We start from the raw sequence: 22,722 nt of genomic DNA, 5'->3' as shown, positions 1-22,722 counted from the left end.
TTCAGGATAAACTGTTGATGTCCAGTTTTAACAGAATGTTTACCCATGTAAAGTTCCATACAAATTTTATAAATTTTACAGGCATTGAATAATGATAGATCACCATTTGAAATTTTAAGTAATGCTTCATTTAGTAGTCTACCATTAGAGTTAAATAAGTTCTACTGCCAATTTTTTTATGTATTGACGAGTGACTAAAAGAAAAACAATATTCCTATACATCAAAAAGTGTGTAAAACAGTTATCTAAGTAACCCCATGATAAAAATCAAAGTAGGTCTATGCCAAAATAGTACAAGCACTGAGTAACATTTACAACGGAAAAGAAAATTACTATTAATTTAATTAGTAGTCACTCTTTCAATTTCCTAACATGACTAAAATATTCGTATATAATTTAGTACTTACCATGTGCATGACTTAATTTTTGTTGAAAAAATTATCCGAACGTGACAATAACATTATTAACAATAGAAATAAGTGGAAAAATGATAGTGAAATGTTATCGTCGAATAATTTTGTGCACTCGACCAGTTGCACCAAACAACAAAATATTAAAAACGGCCATTCATATATATTACCAATAAATCATACCAATGTTAAGATAAAAATGTTCAATTTTCAAAGTAGCCCGCATCATCAAAATAATTCCAATTTACGGTATTCATTAACTATTGAATAACCTCTACACATGTAAATTATAATCCTGTCAGTGTTAGCTTCTAAGTAGTAATCGTAATTGACTTATTATCAAGATACAACTGCAGCATAGTTATATAATAAATCTATATTTGTTTGTTGGAAAAAATGTTTATTTAAAAGATAAATGCTCAATTATTGGTGTGATAAATCTATTTTACATGTTTTAAAATGACTTGTATTGTTAAATATCATGCGATCACGCAATACAAACTAGTAAGAATTATTTCCTAATATTTTATCTTCAAGTCTGATTATGCAGAATCATTACAATTTTTCTGAAACATTACATTACGATACAGTTAAACAGAGACTCCTTAAAATTTACTTATACTTTAATTTATGAGTTTTAATTTGTTAGAAATACTCTTATGCATATTTAATTTAAAAAAAGCCATTTAGAATTAATGATTCTGTATTGTCAAATATAATTTTTAGTAGTAAAAAGTGTGTACAGACACAATATGCACTTTAGTAAAGTTTAATAAATTACTAATTGCTATTTAAAAATTGAAGACGCAATTTCCAAAAAAACATTAAAATTAATGACATTTTTTTGTTATGTTTGTTAAGTTATTCATCAGAGTAACACATATATTTAAACAATTTAATTCCAATATACTGATACATTCTTCAAAGTTATTAGGTAAATAAAGTATAAAATGTATATTTCAAGATTAAAGAATCTTTCTATATATAGATATTAAACAATTCTATTTATGAAACAATACATATAAAAATAATATATTTTGATTTAAATACAAAGAAAGTACCTTAATTATTTAAATTACATGAATTAAGTTTTTTAGATAAATATGAATAGAATATAAAAATGAAGAATAGAATTAGTTAACTTTAATGAAAAAATGAAAAATAAAACTAGATAAAATTGTATACTTTTTATCGTACAATTTTTATCAAGTACTATACAAATTATTTGCTTACAATAACACAGTTCGATATTAGACAATTTTAATTTTGTACGAATAGTTATACTACATTTAGAAACGATAATAATTATAAAGTTTTCTTTTATTATCCTATCATAAAAATCAATCTTTGACAGTGTAATTTAAATAAATTGTAATTAATTATCATTATACAATTATATAAACATTATTTTTTTTAAATTAAAGTTTAAATAAACTTTAAGAATGCTATTAAAAAATCTTGTTATATAATACTTTAATACATTTATAAATTGTATTAAATACGGTTTAAGCAAAAACATTTTTTCTTTAATAGTGAATTGAATTATTTTGAGTTTAAATATCATGTGTGTGTAAATTTTAATTCAAATTAATTTATAATTCATTATAATTATATAATTATAATTATGGATTATAATTCAAATGAAAGAAAACAAATAAATATATTCCATGGTTATGAGCGAAAATTGTCTAATAAACTAATAAAAACCCGTGTACAGATATACAATAAAGTAAGGAAATTTTCTCACATGTTATTAAATTAAAAATTAATTTATTATATAATACGTTGATTAATATATAGAATTCATTTATTTCTTATACAGTAGACTGTGACGAGTATATTGGCTCACTAGATGTTTATAATTTATCTAAAAACTAAAATATTGTAATCAGCTAACTTATTGAGAATACTGATTAAATTTATTACACCAAACTATTTGCTTAATTAGTAAATATTACTATAAATTGTTTTTGTTAATCGAGAATAAAAATATTTAAAAAAACTTTATAAACTTTATTTTTTTATCATTTTTTATGAATGTTTTTAAAAACCACTGATTAAATTTATACGGCAATAGTCACTCAGTGAATCTAATGAAATCGAAATGCAAACGAATGATTTACTACAATTTTTAGTGTCTATGTATCAGTGACGTGGTGTAAGTGTTAACTCAAAACACAAAATTCACATTATGCATTTACGTAATGTGGTCCATTACAAGACATTTCATACATAGACATTTAACAATGTTTAACACGGACAATATGTACTAAGGCTGTAACGGCAACCAGTAAAATATTATTGTAAAATAACATTGAAGTACCGTGGTTCTTTGCTAATAAGTTTTCAACATTATTTAACGATCCGTTGGTTCGGACATGATCACCGGTCTGTTTAATATTCAATATATAGCTAACAAGAGGAAATATATTAATGTTCTCAAATGGTTCTATCGAATAATTGCTTTTAAACGCTGGTCCTCGAGCCATAAAAGTAGCAAACATCGAAGGTTCTAGATTATCGTATCCATGTACGCCAATTTCAGCAGTTGACAAATCTAAAAATTGAAAAAAAATGTAAATAATAATAAATTCAATACTTCATGATTCCTTTTTTAACAAAACTTTTCTATATATAACTTATTTTTAGAATTAAGCTTATTTTTATTTTTATAGGCAAACTGCCCACAGTACATATTACAAATGAATTTATTCTTTTTGGAAATATGATTTTATCGAATGATGACTGTTACAAGAGTAAATACTATTTGTACAGCTTATGTATAATATATATATATATATAAATATATAATTGTATATAAATTTAAGCATTTTTAACTATTATTGACTTTAACAAGCTATGGAAAAGTAAACAAAATTTTAATTTAAATGAAATTTTACTTACTTCTTCCATCAAAATATTCTAAAATCCATTTGTCTTTGAACGCATAACCAGGCGCTGCTAATAAATAAATAAGCTCATTCCATCGTTCGTTTTTTGATACGTGCCATCTTTCTAACATGTTTTTTCTTGTATACACATTAAAATTTCCCAATTTTTTGGCTAGTGCAGTAAGATTTTTATAAACTTCATCATATGTATCTAAAAAGTTAATGTATATTTAGAAAAATAATTATAATTTAAACAAATAATACCTATTCTATTAAAATTACTAGGATTCGGATGAATAAACACATTTGTTCCCGATGAAATATTTGTAAATTTTGTAGTGTCTAAATAATTTTCTAAGTAAATCAAGTCCTTGTATTTAACTGATTCCATACCATGATCACTTAAAATAATTAAGTTCAATATTGATTCAAGACCTTCTTTTTTTATAGAATCGGTTAAGTACCTTAAAAATATTGTAAGTGGCCAATTTTAATGAACACGATTCATAATAGTTGTAAACCATCATTTTACTAATTAATATGACGCAGGTTAAAAATATATTTATTTATACTTAATAAAAATGATATATTTTAATGTTTATTATTTTATAAACACAGCGGACTATTACGAATCTTGAAGATTAAAATCATTAATTTAGAGACGCAATTAATTTAGATATCAAATGAAATAATAAAAAAGGACACTGACATTTTTTAAACCATTGAAGCAAATTATTTTTCTTTAATATTTAACTATTGTTACACTCAAAATATAATTTAAGGATTTTTCTCATCTATGCGATTAAAATTCTAAACTAGCTAATGGAGGACTCGCACCCACAATACTCTAATTTCAATTATTGAGAAGAATAACTAGTATACTATTCAACAATAATTACATTTAGTCTTTTTATGTATTATATATTAATTAATTAAGCTATTCAATAAACTTATGAAACATTTAAGCGTTTAAATTTTCATATTGATATGCATTATATATATATATAAATATATTAGGGTGGTCCTTGGTTATAGAAGAAAAATTTTTTTTTAAGAAATTCAGAGTCACGGGCTCAAAATTTCGTTAGGTTCACTGAAAAAATGAAACTGGTAAAATTTGAGTACAATAAGTCAACCCCTTCACGTGCCTCAAAGGGGGTGAAGTTCTTCAAAAATGGGGTAGATTTTCTTTTTTTGAGTGTACACTCTTTATTTTTCAAGTTTTGCCAAAAATACAAAGAACAATTTAAAACAACTACGAAAACGTGTTTTTTTTAAAAAACTTTTTTGCATATATGTTTTTTTGTTCATAAATTAACAAATTTTCTTAGTTATATTAAATAAAAAATAAACAAGAAACAAGAAACACAATAAAATAATAATTGTTTATCACAATAATAGTTTTTCTAATTTGAATATTTTTTATTCAAAATTTCTTGGCTACACCTGGGATACAGCTGGCGATATTGTTGAACCACTTAAAATAGTCCAAAGTAAAGGTTATAATACAAATATAATAATTTAAAATTTAAAATTTTGCAGTACTATTATATAATTTCATACTTGTAATATAAATTGCTTTTGATTTTCATCCCAAATTTGTCGTTGAATTCTGTCGTTTACTATTTTTGTCGAGGATAAATATCTTTGGCGTTATTCTATTCATTATTTATTTCCCATGTGGTAAGATCTTCATATAAAAACTCGAATTTTAATTTAAATCACTCGAATAATTTCCATGAATTGTTGCTGAGCAACGAAAAAAGAAGATCTTTTTCTAGAAAATCTGATAAATCTTCATATTTTAAAATTAATTTTTTGCTTGAATCTTTATTTTCTTGAATTCTTCATTCGTGCTCTGTTCATAACCTTTTAATATTTTTTTTGCCATTCGCTGTTTAATATTAATATCAAGTCTATCGTCAATTAAAGAAAACACATCACACTCATTATTTAAATATCATAAATGGTTTATAAATTTTTTTATAGCTACTTCTCCTAGTTTATTATTACTGTAATTTAATAACTTTTTTAATAACATTAAATCATTACAGTAGCTGTTATAATATTCGCAGCTGAAAACCACATTTTAATATAACATTCAACTACAAAACAACACTTATCTTGTTGTGCATTTACTTCTTTTGAAAGCCCAGGTAATTGACTCATTTCTTCAACGTTTTCCTCCATATCAATATCTTCGTCTTCCGAGCTAGAGCTGCTATAATATTGAGTTTCGGCTAAATAATAAAATACTTCGGTATATAAAAACTGCTTACTTATAATTTACTGAAATTATTGTGTAATATTTAATAATTACCTGTACAATTTGCGATTTCTAATTTCTCTTTTTTCTTTCAATCATCTTCTTCTTCTTGTCGAGTAATTTTACGTTTTTCAATACCTGTTAACTTCATATCAATACCAAGCATACACCCTGGGCGGCCATTTTTAAGTTGTGACAATAAAAACTGTTTGTCTTCTTCAATACTCATCATATTCAGAGCTTCGATATGAGAAAGGTCAAAGAGGTTGTCTAATTCTTCAGAAAAAATATTATAATGTTGTTCTTGTGTTTCTGTTTTTCTAGATTTATTTTTGTCCAACTTTCTCCATTTCTCATACAATTTTTTTAATTTAATAACACAGTCTGAAGTAAACTGTGTAGGAATACGCGATTTTATCCAAAATATTAAACACTCATCTATTACAATTATTATTTTATTGTGTTTCTTGTTTATTTTTTATTTAATATAACTAAGAAAATTTGTTAATTTATGAACAAAAAAACATATATGCAAAAAAAAATTAAAAAAAAAAACACGTTTTTGTAGTTGTTTTAAATTTTTATTTGGAAAGGATTCATAATTCGAAAAAAACTCAAATAATCTTTTTTATAGAAAATATCATGGTTATTAATATTACTTCTGTACAATTTCTGCGTACAATTAAAATTTAATACACTGGAAAAGTATAACTGAAAACTATGTCATTTTTTTTAAAAAATTAAGTGAAACTGATTTTTCCTATTTTTACGAAAAAATACTATTTTTACAAAAAAATAATAAATTACCTAATTTTTTGTTCACATTGAGTTCTATAAAAATTGTTCTTTGTATTTTTGGCAAAACTTGAAAAATAAAGAGTGTACACTCAAAAAAAGAAAATCTACCCCATTTTTGAAGAACTTCAACCCCTTTGAGGCACGTGAAGGGGTTGACTTATTGTACTCAAATTTTACCAGTTTCATTTTTTCAGTGAACCTAACGAAATTTTGAGCCCGTGACTCTGAATTTATGAAATTGAAAAATAATGACCACCCTATATATATATATATATATATATATATATATTATTTTTGTGTTTTAAAAATATGAAACTAAGATAGTACTTGAGAAAAAAACTTGAAATAAAAATGGATTTATCACCTTATGTGCGGTGATCGACAAAATTAAAAAAAATTAATTAAAATACTAATATTTTAAAGGAGTATTTTTGTAGTTTACTTTTATTTTTAATAATATTAATCTTTAGGTGTCTAAATTTTTTTTCTTAACTACCCAACATTTACACAACTTTACTTTAAATTAAAGTTTGGTTACACTAATCTAATAATTGCATTCATGTAAGCGGTGAAAGTAGTTAATGATAACAAAACATTTAGTTGTGGTTCTTTAACAAAGTATTTTGCGTGCTTTGAATATTAATTTAGCAAACATATTATTCATTAACATATTAATTTTAGACCAACTCGTATACATATTAAAAGCATTTCAAATATTTAATATATTGTTTCTAAGAAGAAAATCAAATAAAATAATAAAATATGTGATATTTCAAAACCTAAATTTATTATATAAAATTTATACGGACATTAAGAGTCAATCTTAGAATTTAAAAACATCGTATTGAGAAAAGTTGATACTATGTCGAAGATATAGATCAGTAAATTATATTTTAATACGTAGAATACAAAGTCAGTTAAATAAATAATGAGCTAGTTGTATAGAATTTTTTTAATTACTTGACTGCTGCGTCTACTCTAACAATTTGCTCTTTCATTTCACCTGTATGGATTCCATAATAATGTCCTAGAAAGTCAGGTTCCTCAAAGTAGGCAAAAATTAAATTAGATGGTCGTTTGTCATTCTTGATCCAAGTCATCATTTTGTCTACTCTTTCCGTCCATTTTAATGATCTGATCAAAATAATTCCCTTAAAATTGTCGCATTATCTTTAATAACTAAGAAAATAGAATATTACTTGTTGTATTGACCAATATACGTGGGTTTTTTTCCAAGGTATGAAAATTCAGAACCTGGCCACATCATAACACCACTATAGCGTTCATCGCCATTAAATTCATTTTCCAACTAAGTATTAATAATAATAATAAATCTAATTAAATTACTTTCTATTAATAAAAAAATAGGGATTTTTTAACTGAATATAAATAATTCCACCATAATTATATGTTTATAATCCTATGTTTTACACACATATTGTATAAAACACTGTTAATACATATTTTAATATACCGAATATATTTATCTAATTGTAACATTTAATTATAATAATTAAGATTTATTTATATAGATTATTAATTTATTTGATAATACCCCACAGGGAAAAAATGAGCACAAAAATAAATCCCCAAAATTCTGAGGATTTCATTTTATATCGAAAGATTTTATCTACTCGGTCAAATGCTTTACTGATATCTTGTAAATATTGCATTTACTTGTCTTCCACCTGTAATATTATCTACTAGATAGGAGTTAAAAGATACCAAATTTGTTTCTATAAATATAAATTTTCTCAACACATGTGTTCAGGACAAATAACTTATTTACATAAAACAGAATGTTTAAGCTTAAATATTTTCTGGATAAATTTTGATTATTTACTTAATTATCGACTTCCATAATGACATTACATAACTAGATTTTCTTTAATTAGGAAAAATTTCACATTTTAAGGACATGTTAAATAAACAATAAATAGAATATGTCAAGGCATAACGAAACTTGTTTAATAGTAACGCTAATAGTATCTAATAGTAGGAATCTAAAATAGGATTAAAACTCAGTTTTTGAAACCCATCAAAAGTTTTCCTATTGTTATTCAAGATTAGAAATAATTTGTTGTATTTTTAAATATTTATTACTATAAATAGCTGAATTAGATTCAGAAAAAGCCATCGAGAGATATGGGAAGCAAATAAATAAACTATTTGTTGACGTTTAGCTTACATCATTATAAATTATACAAACTAGTAAATAATTTATAATTTTAATGGATTTAAGGAATTTACAAAAATATTTAGGATTTATCTTCAGACTCTTAAATACGCTTTAAGTACTCATGGTAACATAAGTAACTTATTAACTTAATTTTTTACATTACGATTATAAATTAGAAAATTAATATAAAATATAGGGTCTTCAGACATTTTATATAATTTATGAGCATGATTTTTTCTCTATTAATCGATGAAAAGTAGTATTAAACCAGGCTAGATATTTATTTTTACATGAAAACGCAGTTTTAGGAACAAAAATATAAATAGAGGACATAATATACTACAAAAATTAGCTAATGAATTATTAATATCATCAGAAGTAAATAATGTGTCCCAATGAAATGTTGATAATGAATAGGATAATAACTATATCTGCACGTTTAAGGTTATATATTTTTTGTTTATTTATTTTACTTATATATGTTTTCACTGATCAGAATTGTGTAGGCTGCCCTTGAACTGCCGATAGGCATACTTCAGGGCGAAATTTATTTTAACTTTAATAAAATGACCTAATTTTAGTTCAATACTAAGTGCATGATGATAATTGTCAATCGACAGTAGTGCAGTTTCTGATAACATCACCATAGTATTTAACTCATTTAATTAAACTAAATTCAGTTGAGTTTCCATAAAATTTAAAACATTATTATATTGATAAAATCCATGAAATAAAAAACATTCAAATAATGCTTAAGATTTATCCAAGTGTATTCCATTAAAAATTAGACCTGAATCACAATTACTGTAATGTACATTCGACAAATAGAAATCGCCCGTTATCAAAGATTTCTGTGTTTACACCGATTTCGACAATTATTTAATTAATAATATTCACATAGGCAGGCGAATATAACAAATACCTATAACAATACTACTATTACCAACGTTAACATTAACAAACAGTTGGTTAACACTGTCACAACTAACCAGTTAGATAAAGTGCAAATTATTACTTTTTATACAAATAATAACACCTTCAGTAAATTCATCTCTTTACGTGGAACTAGTACAACTATTCCCATCAACGCGATAAATATTATAACCTGAAAAAGCTAATTCTACAACACTTATATAAGTATATAGACACGTTTTACTAAAAGCGAAAAAACCTATTTAAAATAATGAACATTACATTATACTTAATTAAATTTAGTACAAATACCATGTAAATTTTGGTACAAACCATAAAATATTTTACATTTTTAACTAAAGAACAACAAATATTATTTTAACAGTATTTTTATAAGTTTGAAATATTATTCTTGTATTAATATAACTGGTTTACTTCAACTAGGCTCGGTCGACCATTGGAACATTTAATAACTCAGCTTAAATTTCCACACTTACATTTTTCTAACAATTCAGAACTAAACTATTCATATGATGACTTCTAGCAGCTAACAAATCTTTGGTGAGGTGGAATATGACTTCTTATTGAAATTAAAAGGAAATTAATACTCTTGTATTGATAACATGCAGAAAATTCGTGTTTTTTTGCATAATAATATTGCAATGGTCAACATTTGAAAAATATAGTTTTCATATTATTTGCTATAGCTTAATCCACTTATTTCGAGACATTTTTCATAATAGTTAATTGTTTATTATTATTATTAATAATATAAAAGAATTAAGTAAGTCAGGGAACGGGTTCTATTTTTCTCATTGTTTAAAACAATTGACTTGTTTCCTTATTTTTTGAGCATTCTGTATAACTGTGTTTTTAACAAATTTAATTTTTATTAGATTATTCTACTTATCTTAAACCATTGAACGCAATGAATAGTTTGTCGTAATCTCATATATTTAATTTTTATTCATGAAATGTGTACTTTATCATTATTGTAGCTATTGCGATGTGTAATAAAATCAATTATGTCATGTTTGTAATGTGTATGAATTATTAGTCAACATATTAACTTATTTTAACATTTACTCTAAATAATTTAGTTGATTTATTAAACATCTTAATAAACGAGATACATTTTTTTTGTAAGTACAATATTATTTATTCAGCACCAATAAAAATATTAGTTATTCTATGAATTAATAGTTGTTCAAACCCTGTTTTTATTCAAAATATATTTTCTATTTACAATAACTACAATTAAAGTTCTGTTTTTATCATAATCAAATCAATAATCTACCATAAATCTTTATTACAAACTGAAATTTTAAATTAAATTTTTATCTATTTTTATCTATAAAATTTCACATCATCTCAATTTTAAACATTTCTTGTTAAGTTGTCCTTTTAAATTCAATTTCATTAAATTTAAAATAAATAAAAATCTGATCTAGTATTTAAATTTTAAATGTTGAAACTTTAACGTATAACTTATACATAGTATTTGAAACCAGCATTTTTCCAAAATACATGTTATGAAAATTTTGAAAGGAATTTGGATGGCGCTAGTGCGATTATTTTAAGTACTAATAGCTAGTTATCTTTATTTAACAGAAATTATTTACTAATTTACTTATGGTAAAGTATTTCATTGTAATTTAAATATTATATTTAAGGTTTGGAACTTTTGAGATTTTTTGGAACCGATATTAAAGAACTACTTAAGATCAAAAATTAAGGGCTCAGGTGCTAGGGGTTCTTGATATTTTCTTTTTATGGGTTTTAGTTAAGAAGGTCCCTTGTCAAAATAGTAACTTAAACATTAATCATTTTTCAATATTTAATTATTATATTTTTTAATATATTTCCAGCAATAAAAGCAGTTTTGAAAACATTATAGATGACTATTTACTAATAATAATCACTCAAATATTTTTTTAGTTATTAATGACATACACAAATATCCCTTACTAGTATTATAACATTACCATAATAATCTTACACAAAAATCATTTTTAACTTGTTTTAATTATATTTCGCGTTATAAAAAAAATGGTAGCACAGTGTAAGCGTGGCATAGTCGGGTCTAATACAGGGTGATCCATTTAACATTGACCAGCAAATATCTCAAAAACTATTTATTATTTTAATAATTTTTTTTTAAAATTATTTTAGTTTCATAAAACTAAAAAAAATAAACTAAAAAAACTAAAAAACTAAAAAAATAAACTAAAAAAAAAATTATTAAAATAATAAATAGTTTTTGAGATATTTGCTGGTCAATGTTAAATGGATCACCCTGTATAGATGATATTTGACAGTGATTAAAATCACTATTATAAGAAACGCTTCAAATCTGTATCAATGCAAATCTGTAGATAGTGTTTAATTTTAAAAAATTGGTGGATTATTCAAAAGCAAAATTTTAACTTAAAAAAAGAAATTAAGGAAAAATTGAAAAAAAAAATCATTGCCACAGGCAAATAAAATATGAAATTTTAATACCAAAGTTGCATGTTCTTTATATATGGCCATCATTTTTACATAGAAGAAAAGTCATGAGGACAAATTTTTTTTTTTTGAACTTTTAGTACATAACATTAGCTTTATTTTAGCATAAGTTTGAAGCTCGGAGTATTCCCAGAACATTTTCAAAACTTAAGTTGAAAAATTAAAATTTTTGCGCAGAAGTTGCTATTTTGAATCCCCCTGTGGGCAGATAAAAGGACAAATTTTTAAAAAAATTATATCAAATTAAAGTAAAATATCTATGGTTTCAATATAAAAAATAATTGTTTTGATTTGTTCATTTTTCAATAAGTTATGGCAATTTTTAGAAAAAAAAGTTTAAAAAATGTCAAAATTTATCGATTTTTAAAATCGTAATTTTTTAAAGAATTTCCATTATTTACGAGGAATGAGGTCAAAATTTTCATTTTTTGAGGGTAATATCTTCACCTAGATACGAATTATGATCTTTTGACGTATTGTTGAGAAAAATTAAAGATAGACACAAAAAAATAAAATAAAAATAAACACATCATGGTAAAACTAATACCTTCTCAGCTTCGCATCGAGACTAAAAATTGGCCATCAAGTAAAAAATTGGTCATTTACATATTTATCTATTTAACTTCGGATGATAATTTGGTACAATGTAGCTAGAGATATTGTCAATTTCAATAGAATTAACCAAATACTTAATTTTATGTTTCAAATTCATAAAAGCTTTAGAGTTATTTTGTTTTTTTTTATCAATCCGAAGATTGGTTTTTAACAAAATTTTACTATGAATACTTTCTTCTTTTTCCTCTAACATTGGCTATATTCTTGAGCTCCCTGTATGAAGTGACTCCCGAATCTTGCATTACTTGACAAATGTATTTCGTCCTATGTCTTTCTTTTGATCTTGTTCTATCTATCATTCCTTAACTATTAAACTATAAAATTCATCCACATGTCTCAACGTGTGTCCTATCATCTGCCATCTCTTTCTTTTTATAGTGTGTATCAATGTTTGTTTTTTATCAATTGTCTTCAGTCCAGTTTATTTTTTGCATCTTTCTCCAACACCACATCTCCCATCCATATAACGACATACTCCTGACGTATGTTTTATGAGACTTTTCTTCGTTACTATGTTCATAGAGTTATTTAGAGTTTTATTTAGAAGTAATTAATTTTATGCATGACCGTAAAATTGAGCTAAATTAAAAAGGTAATTATATAGAATTTATTTTTACTGGAAATTTTTCTATTGTATATACACCTAATCATTGTCTATTGGAGGGTTAGTGTTTTTAGTATTTGAATAAAAAATTAAACATTAAGAAACCATAAAAATGCACAACATTAAAAAGCCATAGAATCATATTTTGAGTCGTATGTTTTTTAGAGACCTTTTTTAAATTTGCAGACGAATTTTTCCGTTACCGAGAAAATTTTCCGGGGAATATTTTTTTGATATATCACTATTCCCTTACTTAATGAATATGATATAATAATTATAATATTATATAACATCTGATTACACCACAAATCAGCTGATTCAATTCAATAATCGTACGCTATTATGAATTCTACCGCCAAATATTATCGTGATAATAACATAATTAATATTTCAATACGTTAATGCGCCAGTCATATAGGCTTACATTATAATATAGTTTATAATTATGAACCTTTATTGAAGCGGATCTTGGTTAGATTCCGTTTCTTTACAAGTTCTTTAAAACAAATAATTTGAGATTCCAGTTAAATTTTCAGTCTTTTAATTTTCTTAATCAGTAACGATTTTGAACCGGTTCTTCGAGGTTATTTTTCAAATGGTTCGAGCCTTTGATTTTATTGAGAACTTTAATTAAGTATATATTATACAGTTATAGCTAGTAGGTTGGGTATTTAATCTGATTAAATGATTTTATATATTATAGTAGACACTCTAAATACTTTAATACTTTAAATACACATACAACTTTAGAAAATCGCTGTACAAATATGTTTATATAAAGGTCTATATTATTCTATAGAAAATAACTAAATTTGTGAATTATTAGGTCTCGGAGTATTATTTAAATTGAATCAACGGGTTATATTTATGATGGCTAACATAATTTTTTTTTGTAAAAGGGGTCAAGTGAAGTAATTGTGCTGCCACAAGCAAATTTTTATATAGATATACACCATATCACATGTAGTGATATCCCTATATAATATTATATAACAAATATATACTATTATACAATAAAACGGACAAATATTTGCAAATACTGTAAATATTACTAACGAATTTTGATTTTCAATTTATTTTTAATGATAAAACTCTTTTTTAAGCATACTGCTATTTAAAAAAGTGTCAAGAAAAACTATTTTAGAGCTTTTCTTAAAAAATTTGTTGGGTCGTTCAAATCTATTGATAACATTAACAGCACGCACTCAACGACTCCACTTATTACACATTAAATTGTTTGATATTTTGAGTTTGAGATATTATGATTATAGGTAATGATATTGCCCTGGATGTACGCTTTGCCTGAACTTTCCTTATCCTGTATGTTAATCAATAATATTTTTGTTTTAATATTAAAAATTCCGATTTTCCGGTCTATTAAATATTTGTGCATGAATAGTTAAGATTATTCAAATTTTAATTGCAATTGTAAAATTTTGACACATTTTTCTAAGAGATTGACAAGTAGAAATTTATTTTTTTTTTAATTATAAAAAAAAAAATACTGTTATTAATAATTTCAGTAATATAATTTTAGCTTCTATGCGAAGCTGAGAAGGTATTGGTTGTATTATGATGAGTCCGTTACTGTTTTTTTACCACTTTTTCTCAGGTCTCACCAAACGGATTTCTTTCAACGATACGTCAAAGATCACAAATCATATCTAGTCAAAGATATTACCCACAAAAATTGAAAAAATTTTCCTCGTTCCCCGAAAAAATTGGGGAAACTTCCAAAAAAATTACAAATTTGAAAATCGCTAATTTTTGAAATTTTTTCAATATTTTTTAGTAAAAACTGCCATAATTTTTTTTAAAATTGAACAAATCAATATAATTTTTTTTATAGATGTTTGATGTCTTTACCTATCATTTGGTATATTTTTTTTATAAATTTGATCCTTTATCTGCCCACAGGGAGGGATATAAAATGACAACTTTTTCACAAAAAATTTAATTTTCAACTTAAATTTTGAAAGTGTTCCGGAAAGTCTGGCACTTTTATATATATCTTTAATTAAAGTTAAAGTAATGTACAATATTATGAAAAAAAAATTTTTGGACTTTATTTTGTCTTGGCGGTGAAAATGGCTACCGAATGCTATTTTTGTGTGAAAATTCTCAATTTTATATTTTACATTTTTAACTTTATAATGCTATAACTTATTGAAAAGTGTATTGATCAACACAATTTTTTTATGAAAAATAATATTTTTTAATAATCCCTTTTTCATTCAGGATATTAATAAGAAAATATCAGATCATGTAGCTTTGGAATTATCCACCAATTTTTTAAAATTAAACACAATCTAAAGATTTGCATCGAAGCGTTTTTTTTTATAGTGAGTTTAATCGCTGTCAGATATCATTATACTTGATCCAACTATGCCACGTCACCACTGTGCCGCGACCTCCCTGTACTGGGTTTTTATAATATTTATTAATATGGTTATTTTAATTAACTTTATAAATATAGATGAGGTTGAGTTCATATCTTATATACATCCGCAACCCTACAAAATAAATAAAATTCTAAAAACACCCTAAATTGTAATAATTTATAATTTGTTCGAATATATGTTTTTAATAAAATGAATAAATCATAGGTGTATTAAATACGGTTATACTTGATCATTCATAAGTTCACATTAATCTCATTATTGGGTATGTAATATAAATATATTTTAAGACAAAGTAGCTTTAATTACTAGTAAAATTTTATCTTCAATAATTTATTAACAACACTAAATAAGTTGTATTTATTGAAAGGAAATAACTCTTTGTAATATTTAATAAGAACTCTTATTAAAATTTTCATTTAAATGAATGAAATGCCTTTTGTGTTTATATTACCAAATTAGCAACTTAAAACATTTGGGTTGAATAATTAATTAAGATACTGTTTGATCAAATTCATAGTTGCATATCAAATATTTCATATCTTACCCATAAGGGGACGACCCGATTGTTGTAGTGAAACTGTTCTTCTGAGCAGTGCATGTATTTAAATTTGCTGTCAAACATATAATTGTCCAATATTCCATGAGTTTCGGCATATAAACCTGTAGCTATGCTGAAATGATTGACAAACGTTTTGGTTGGGAATACGCTTTTCATGTATGGAACCGAAACTCCAGATTTTTTGAACATGGCTAAATGTGGCGTCGTTTTAGGATTTATATAATCAGGTCGAAAAGCATCAAAAGATACGATCATAACTAAAGGATGTTTTGTCAGGGCTGTTACAGCCGTCGCAAATGCTAAAGGTAATATGGCGTATATCGTGTTCATTTTCAAAAGCATCTTGAAACAAAAGAAACAATAGACAATAGTTACGGTTGCTTGTTCAATAAACAAAATATTTCATCATTGACAGTAAATTTGGGTTTATGAACTAATTACAAAAATACTAAAAGTTTAAACATATATAAGTACTAGAAAAAAATTAACTGTTAAAAGAAGTATAATTTCCATGCAAGCATACCGGCAAAAATGAGCGTAGCTACAGATGATAAGACGGGTTGATTTAATTTTTTTTTGCAATACCTAAAGCTATTAGTACACTTTCGATGTTTTCCAACATACTAATTGATTTTTTTTTATCTCTTACTTATTGTAGACAAAATGTTTGATTTAATATTATTAACTATTGAATGCACAGCGGAGGCACTGAATACTGAGATGTTTAATTGACGCTGCGATAACGTACGCACTCAGATGACCACATACATGACACCTAAGTACATGGCGACGGATCACTAACACTTCACCTGACCAAAATGCAGCAAATGGATTTAATTCACTAGTCTTTTTTTTTATTGTTCGTCAAGGTCCGGCTATAATGGTCGCCGATCGGTGTTGTTCGGTTTTGTGTTGGAGGGGATTGCCATGCGTTATAATAAAAGTAGGTATTTTAATTAGTAGTAATTGAGGTAGCTACTGTGTCTTACTGTATAATAGAATAAATTAGTATTGACAGACTAAGTATATTAATAAAATGTTTCAAAAAAAAATTAAATATATATAAATAATGTTAAAACATGTAATTTATTAAATATAACCAACTAGTAGCACATTATACAAATGATGTTAATTTTTCTTTTTCATTATGATTTTTGACTTTATTTTTTTAATTTAATCACGCATAAAAATAATACTACCTATTTAGTTTTTAAAAAAAGTTAAGTTAAAATGTACAGTACTTTTTTACACTCAATTTTATATAAAAAAAAAAAAATCGCACTTATTTTAACTATTATAATAAAAATATATCTGGGTTAAACAGTGTGATTAGGTAAATTATTCAATATGATCATAAGCGTTTTTCTAAAAAAAAATTAATATAAATATACACACTACTTTCAATGTTGTATACAAATAATTTAAACAATTTTTTTGCAATATATTTTATTAAACAATATTACAGATAGCTATTCTAAAAAATAATTTCATAAAAACATTATTATAACATTAAAAAACCCTATTAAATGTTTTAAATCATTGAAAATGTATTAATATTAATTTTTAACTTTATATAACGATTTAAGTTTAGTTAACAAAACAAACTATGTTGGATAGAAAATAATACAAATTGAATAAACACTCCTTAAAAATCATTTTAATTAAAAAATGAAAATATAAATGCGTTTTGTACAAATTTTAAAATTATAATATTTCATTATTCCTTAATATTAAACAAATTAATTCATATCCTGAGNAAATTTTAAAATTATAATATTTCATTATTCCTTAATATTAAACAAATTAATTCATATGCTGAGATTATTACGTAATATAATACTTTGATGAAAACTAATATTTTATTTTTCGTGCTGATAAATCTGTTTTTAAAATTTTATAATAAATTATTCTTAGAATAAAAAATGTTTAATGGTTTTAAAACATAAACAGAAAGGTAATACTAATGTGATGTAAAAATTTACACAATGAAAACAAATACATGATTTTAAATACTGAAAAACCTTTAAGATACATGATAATTTAATTTATAGATTTTGCCATAAAAAAGTGTATTACAAGGAAATTAACATTTTAAACAAATTTCGTTCAATGAATTGTGGTTAATATTATTGATTATATATTTTTTTAATCATATTTAAACATGGTCTTATTGGAAAATTTTAATATATTTTCCTATAATATTTAAGATGTGAAAATGTATTTTTTTGTTTAATTGTATATTTTATATTATGTGTTAATTTTTTCCATGACAACTATTGTGTTGACAACATTTATTTTCCATATTAAATTGATGTCAAAACATATTTAAACCAAAAATATTTACAAGTTTTTTTAATCGACGTACCAAACATATTAAATATTTTTTTATTAAGTAATATAAAATCTATTAACTAGTGTCAAACTAATCTTGAGGTTGGGTTTGAACCACAAAAAAAAAATGCCTTTCTGAATCATCTCTCACAACTTATTGGGATGCTAACATTATATTTTAAAATGGTGTACATATTTTAATAGCTTATAAAATAGAAAATTGTTTAATTTATAAAATACATAGTATAGATGATATCTGACAATGATTATTATTACTATTATAAAAAGTGCGTCGATGTAAAACTGTAGATAATGGTAATCAGTTAACATGAAAATTATGTTTAATATTTTATATTATAATTTTAATTAGCTACTTTAAATAAACAATAATTTAATTAAGAAAATTACTGTTCTTAAATAACTTTTCAAATAATGCTTCAGAATGATAAAAATAACATAACACAAACTTCTTCTCCTATCTATATTTTAAAATAGTTATAACTTTTGATATAATAGGTTAATAGCAGTTTTCTGAAATAGATCTTTTTTTATTTTATATAGTTAAATATACATGTAAACAATTACAATAAGGTTTTTTTATTACCACAATGTTAATTTTTTAAATATATATAGTGTCAGTAAGTAAGGAAATGGGTTTCTATTGTTCTCATTGTTTGTAACAATTGTTCGGTTTCCTTATATACTGAACACTGTATATTTCAGTCTTGAATTAGAAATAATTTAAATTAAATATTATATTACTTCATTATTTGTAACAAATTAAATCTGATTAGCGTAAAAATGAAAGAACACTATTTAATACACATCATTAATTAACAAATTAGAAAAAAAATAACGCATTCTCAACGGTAACCACCACAACAACTACTAAATTTATAATCTATATATTACTTATACATCTTAAATTTTTTAGTGTGACTGTACATTATTTTTTTATATATATTAGTAGCCATTTACACATAGTAGATAAAGTTTCCAGACAAATTTTTTTGTTAACTTATAGTTCATAACATTAAATTAAATAAACAGATTTGTTTACAGGGCACAGTAATATGTTTGGTTCAGGTATCCATGGTCATGTAAATATTCAGATAAAACAACAAAAAATAAAATAAAAATATATAGAAACATTAAAATATCAAATATACAAATAATGAAGTTTAACAAATTTTCATTTATAATTGACTCAACTATGCCTTAAACTCATTATATTTGGTTTTTTTATTCAAATTTTATATTGGATTATATAGATATTTTAAATCAATTAATAAGAATTAATTTCAAGCCCTGATAATTTATTTGGGGAATTTGCTTCATTTACAAGGAATAGGGGAAATGTTTTCAATTTTTAAGGGCAAACTGTATACGATATGTAATCTTTTGACGTATCGTTGAAAGAAATCATTTCGATTTGAAGCTTATATTTTTATATTGTGTACTAGCCTTTTCTGACAAATTCTATAAATTTTTATTTACTAAGTATATTGTATTACTTTTTTTTTTTTCAAATAATTTTTAAAGTTGTGTACTTATTTAAAAGAATTATTTATATTATTCATCTCAAATAAGAAAAATGCAAAAAATAATTTTTCAAATTTAATAACCCATTTAATTTTTACATTCTGACATTATTTAACTATGGTTACGAGATAATACTGTATCATAGTTGTTATATGTTTTACTGTATTTTAATTTAACTACACTGAAATAAAAACTTTGGTAAAATCAAAAATATAATGGTTGAGCAAACAATTTTATTGTTACTATACGGCCAAAACTATTTATTATCAAAACAACTTAGTTATTTATAAATATTCCGGGATATAATAAAAAAATCTTTTTAAAAGTCCTTTTAATTCTTTTTAGGAAAAATTTTTATCATACTATGATAATTCACGTCATTATATGTTATATTTTTAGTAGGTCTCAAATAAGCTTAAAATTAAAAAAAAATTTTTTTATACAATTTTACTGATGTATAAAAAATTATTCATTAACATTAAAAACTTATACCTATTTTTAAAAATAAAAGTTAAGCTATAATATATGTTGTTCTAGAAAATATTATTAAACGACGGTTGGGTTTGTATAATTTGTTTTTATCTTCTTATAATCAAAATTAAAATTACATAAAAAAAATAGTATTATTTTTCTTATATTTAATTATACATTTATGTATTATTTATTTAATATAGCATTAGTGCTACAATGATTATGATAAACTATAATACTATCGTTGATACTATTCGATTCAATATCATTTGACATCTATCACTAAAAAAATATATTGGTTTTTCCTAACAACAATAATGAAGTACCATAACTTTTACAATTGACATATTAGATAACATTAACAATCGGTTTTGTATTAGTTTATATGTCGTATTGTATTAAATTAACGATAAAGATTTATAGGTGTTAGATTTTCCCATTATCAAGCTAACTGTTAGATTTAACCAAAATATTTCATAATTTTAAGAATTTTGGTTTTTAAAATTTTATTTACATTGGAACAATTTGTAAAGTGATCTAACTTTATATATTTCTTCCTAAAAATATTTCTTTATAATTTGCATGTAATTCTCATAATTTTAAGGTGACAGTGACAGGAATGGGCTATGCTTATTATTTTAAAAGTAATATTAAAAATTCATATTTAATTAATAAAATTATTTCTAAGTATAAACACGTAAATTTTAACACTTACTTTTCTACTGTTGTATTTCAATTTAATTTTAATATTCAAATTAAATTAATTTTGTTCTTTAATTTTAAAAAATAATATTAAAAATGTAATTTTGTTTTATACAGTAATTATAACTACACAAATAATAAAAATAGATGTTACTAGTAAAAAAAAATATGTAATGACTATTTCAACTGTAAAAACGATCGTACATAAGAACACGTAATTAAGGTGATAAATTTACTATTTACATAACAAAATATTTACTAAGTCTTGTATAATAGTACTGTTGAATTAACAACTTACTGTTGTTTCAACTTATTAATTTGTTGTAGTGTTTGAAAAATCGAAATATTGTTTAATATTGTAATGTTTATTTCACTCTTCTCTAACACATTATAGAAACAATAAATTTGTGATTAATAATAATAAGCATCTTATAAGAAAAATATTTATTAAGTAATAACACAAAAGACTAGTAGTAACTAGGGCAACATCTAAAACGTACTATTTCTCATCTTTTTTGAAAGAGAGATTTTCAATTGTGGTTTTTTGGACAGACATAGAAAATATTTAAATATTTTAAAAATGTATAAAAAATCTAAACTCAAATAAGAAAATTTTAATTTTAATCAAGACAGAATAAAACGTAATTTTCTAAAGTGAATTGCGCTAAAACGTACAAATTCCATTACTTATTTCGTTTTGAATAAACTTAATGGAAATGATACGTTTTGTTGTTATTTCATCAAGGAAATATATTTTACTCATAATTCATTTTGAAAGAACTCAATGGATATAGATGGTTAATTAATTATTTTAAGACCTATTTAGTATAGAAATCAATAATTTTTATATTAAAATATTTTTTGAAAAGTTACAAAATAAAAAGTAAAATAACCAATAAATTATTTTATTATGACAGTGATTCCCAAATAATAATATTTTCAATTAATCAATTGTAAAATAAATTTTTTAAACATTTCAATAACCATTTATCTGTAGTTTTGCTTAAAAAATACACAGATAAATAAAGAAATATGAATGATTAAAAATTAAAAACCCAGCACAGGAGTGTCACGGCACAGTGGTGACGTGGCATAGTTGGATCAAGTATAATGATATCTGACAGTGATTAAAATCGCTATCATAAAAAACGCTTCGATGCAAATCTTTAGATAGTGTTTAATTTTTAAAAATTGGTGTATTATTCCAAAAGCTACATGATCTGCTAGTTCCTTATTAATATCCTGATTAATATACAGGGTGTTCAGTATGTAAAAAGGGATTATTAAAAAATATTATTTCTCATAAAAAATTGTATTGATCCATATATTTTTCAAAAAGTTATAGCACTTTAAAGTAAAAAACCCAGCACAGGGGGGTCGCGGCACAGTTGTGACGTGGTATAGTTGGATCAAGTATAATGATATCTGACAGTGATTAAAATCACTATCAAAAATAAACGCTTCGATGCAAATCTTTAGATAGTGTTTAATTTTAAAAAAATTGGTGTTTTATTCCAAAAGCTACTTGATCT

The 22,722-nt window shown here is 23.9% G+C and overlaps 1 protein-coding gene across 6 annotated transcripts; it reads right to left on the bottom strand.

Annotated features, from left to right (window-relative positions):
* Positions 1-802: 802 nt before the first annotated feature.
* LOC126903017 (ectonucleotide pyrophosphatase/phosphodiesterase family member 5-like) lies at positions 803-16,955 on the bottom strand. 6 transcript variants are annotated; one of them, XM_050681193.1, is made up of 8 exons: positions 16,668-16,954; positions 16,130-16,486; positions 7,565-7,674; positions 7,326-7,499; positions 3,584-3,765; positions 3,315-3,512; positions 2,734-2,967; positions 803-976 (listed from the first exon to the last, which is right to left on the bottom strand). In XM_050681193.1, the coding sequence occupies exons 2-8, from the start codon at positions 16,484-16,486 to the stop codon at positions 966-968; spliced, it is 1,266 nt and encodes a 421-aa protein (XP_050537150.1). In that variant the 5' UTR covers positions 16,668-16,954; the 3' UTR covers positions 803-965. The 6 variants fall into 6 exon arrangements, with proteins under 6 accessions (XP_050537150.1, XP_050537236.1, XP_050537314.1 ...); XM_050681279.1 differs by lacking the exon at positions 803-976 and adding an exon at positions 1,908-2,284; XM_050681357.1 differs by lacking the exon at positions 803-976 and adding an exon at positions 1,908-2,277.
* Positions 16,956-22,722: the final 5,767 nt, after the last annotated feature.

The sequence above is a fragment of the Daktulosphaira vitifoliae genome, unplaced genomic scaffold, assembly GCF_025091365.1.
Source record: "Daktulosphaira vitifoliae isolate Bord-2020 unplaced genomic scaffold, ASM2509136v1 Scaffold_1, whole genome shotgun sequence".
NCBI lineage: Eukaryota > Metazoa > Arthropoda > Insecta > Hemiptera > Phylloxeridae > Daktulosphaira > Daktulosphaira vitifoliae.
The sequence above is the reverse complement of the archived record's forward strand: the minus strand, read 5'-3'. Positions and strand labels throughout refer to the sequence as shown.

Coding starts and splice junctions, on each gene's coding strand:
- LOC126903017 (XM_050681038.1), bottom strand. CDS start 16,486: ATGCTTTTGAAAATGAACACGATATACGCCATATTACCTTTAGCATTT. Junction 7,500..7,564: donor TATATTGGTCAATACAACAA/GTAATATTCTAT, acceptor TATTTTGATCAG/ATCATTAAAATGGACGGAAA. Junction 3,513..3,583: donor GTTTATTCATCCGAATCCTA/GTAATTTTAATA, acceptor TTAACTTTTTAG/ATACATATGATGAAGTTTAT.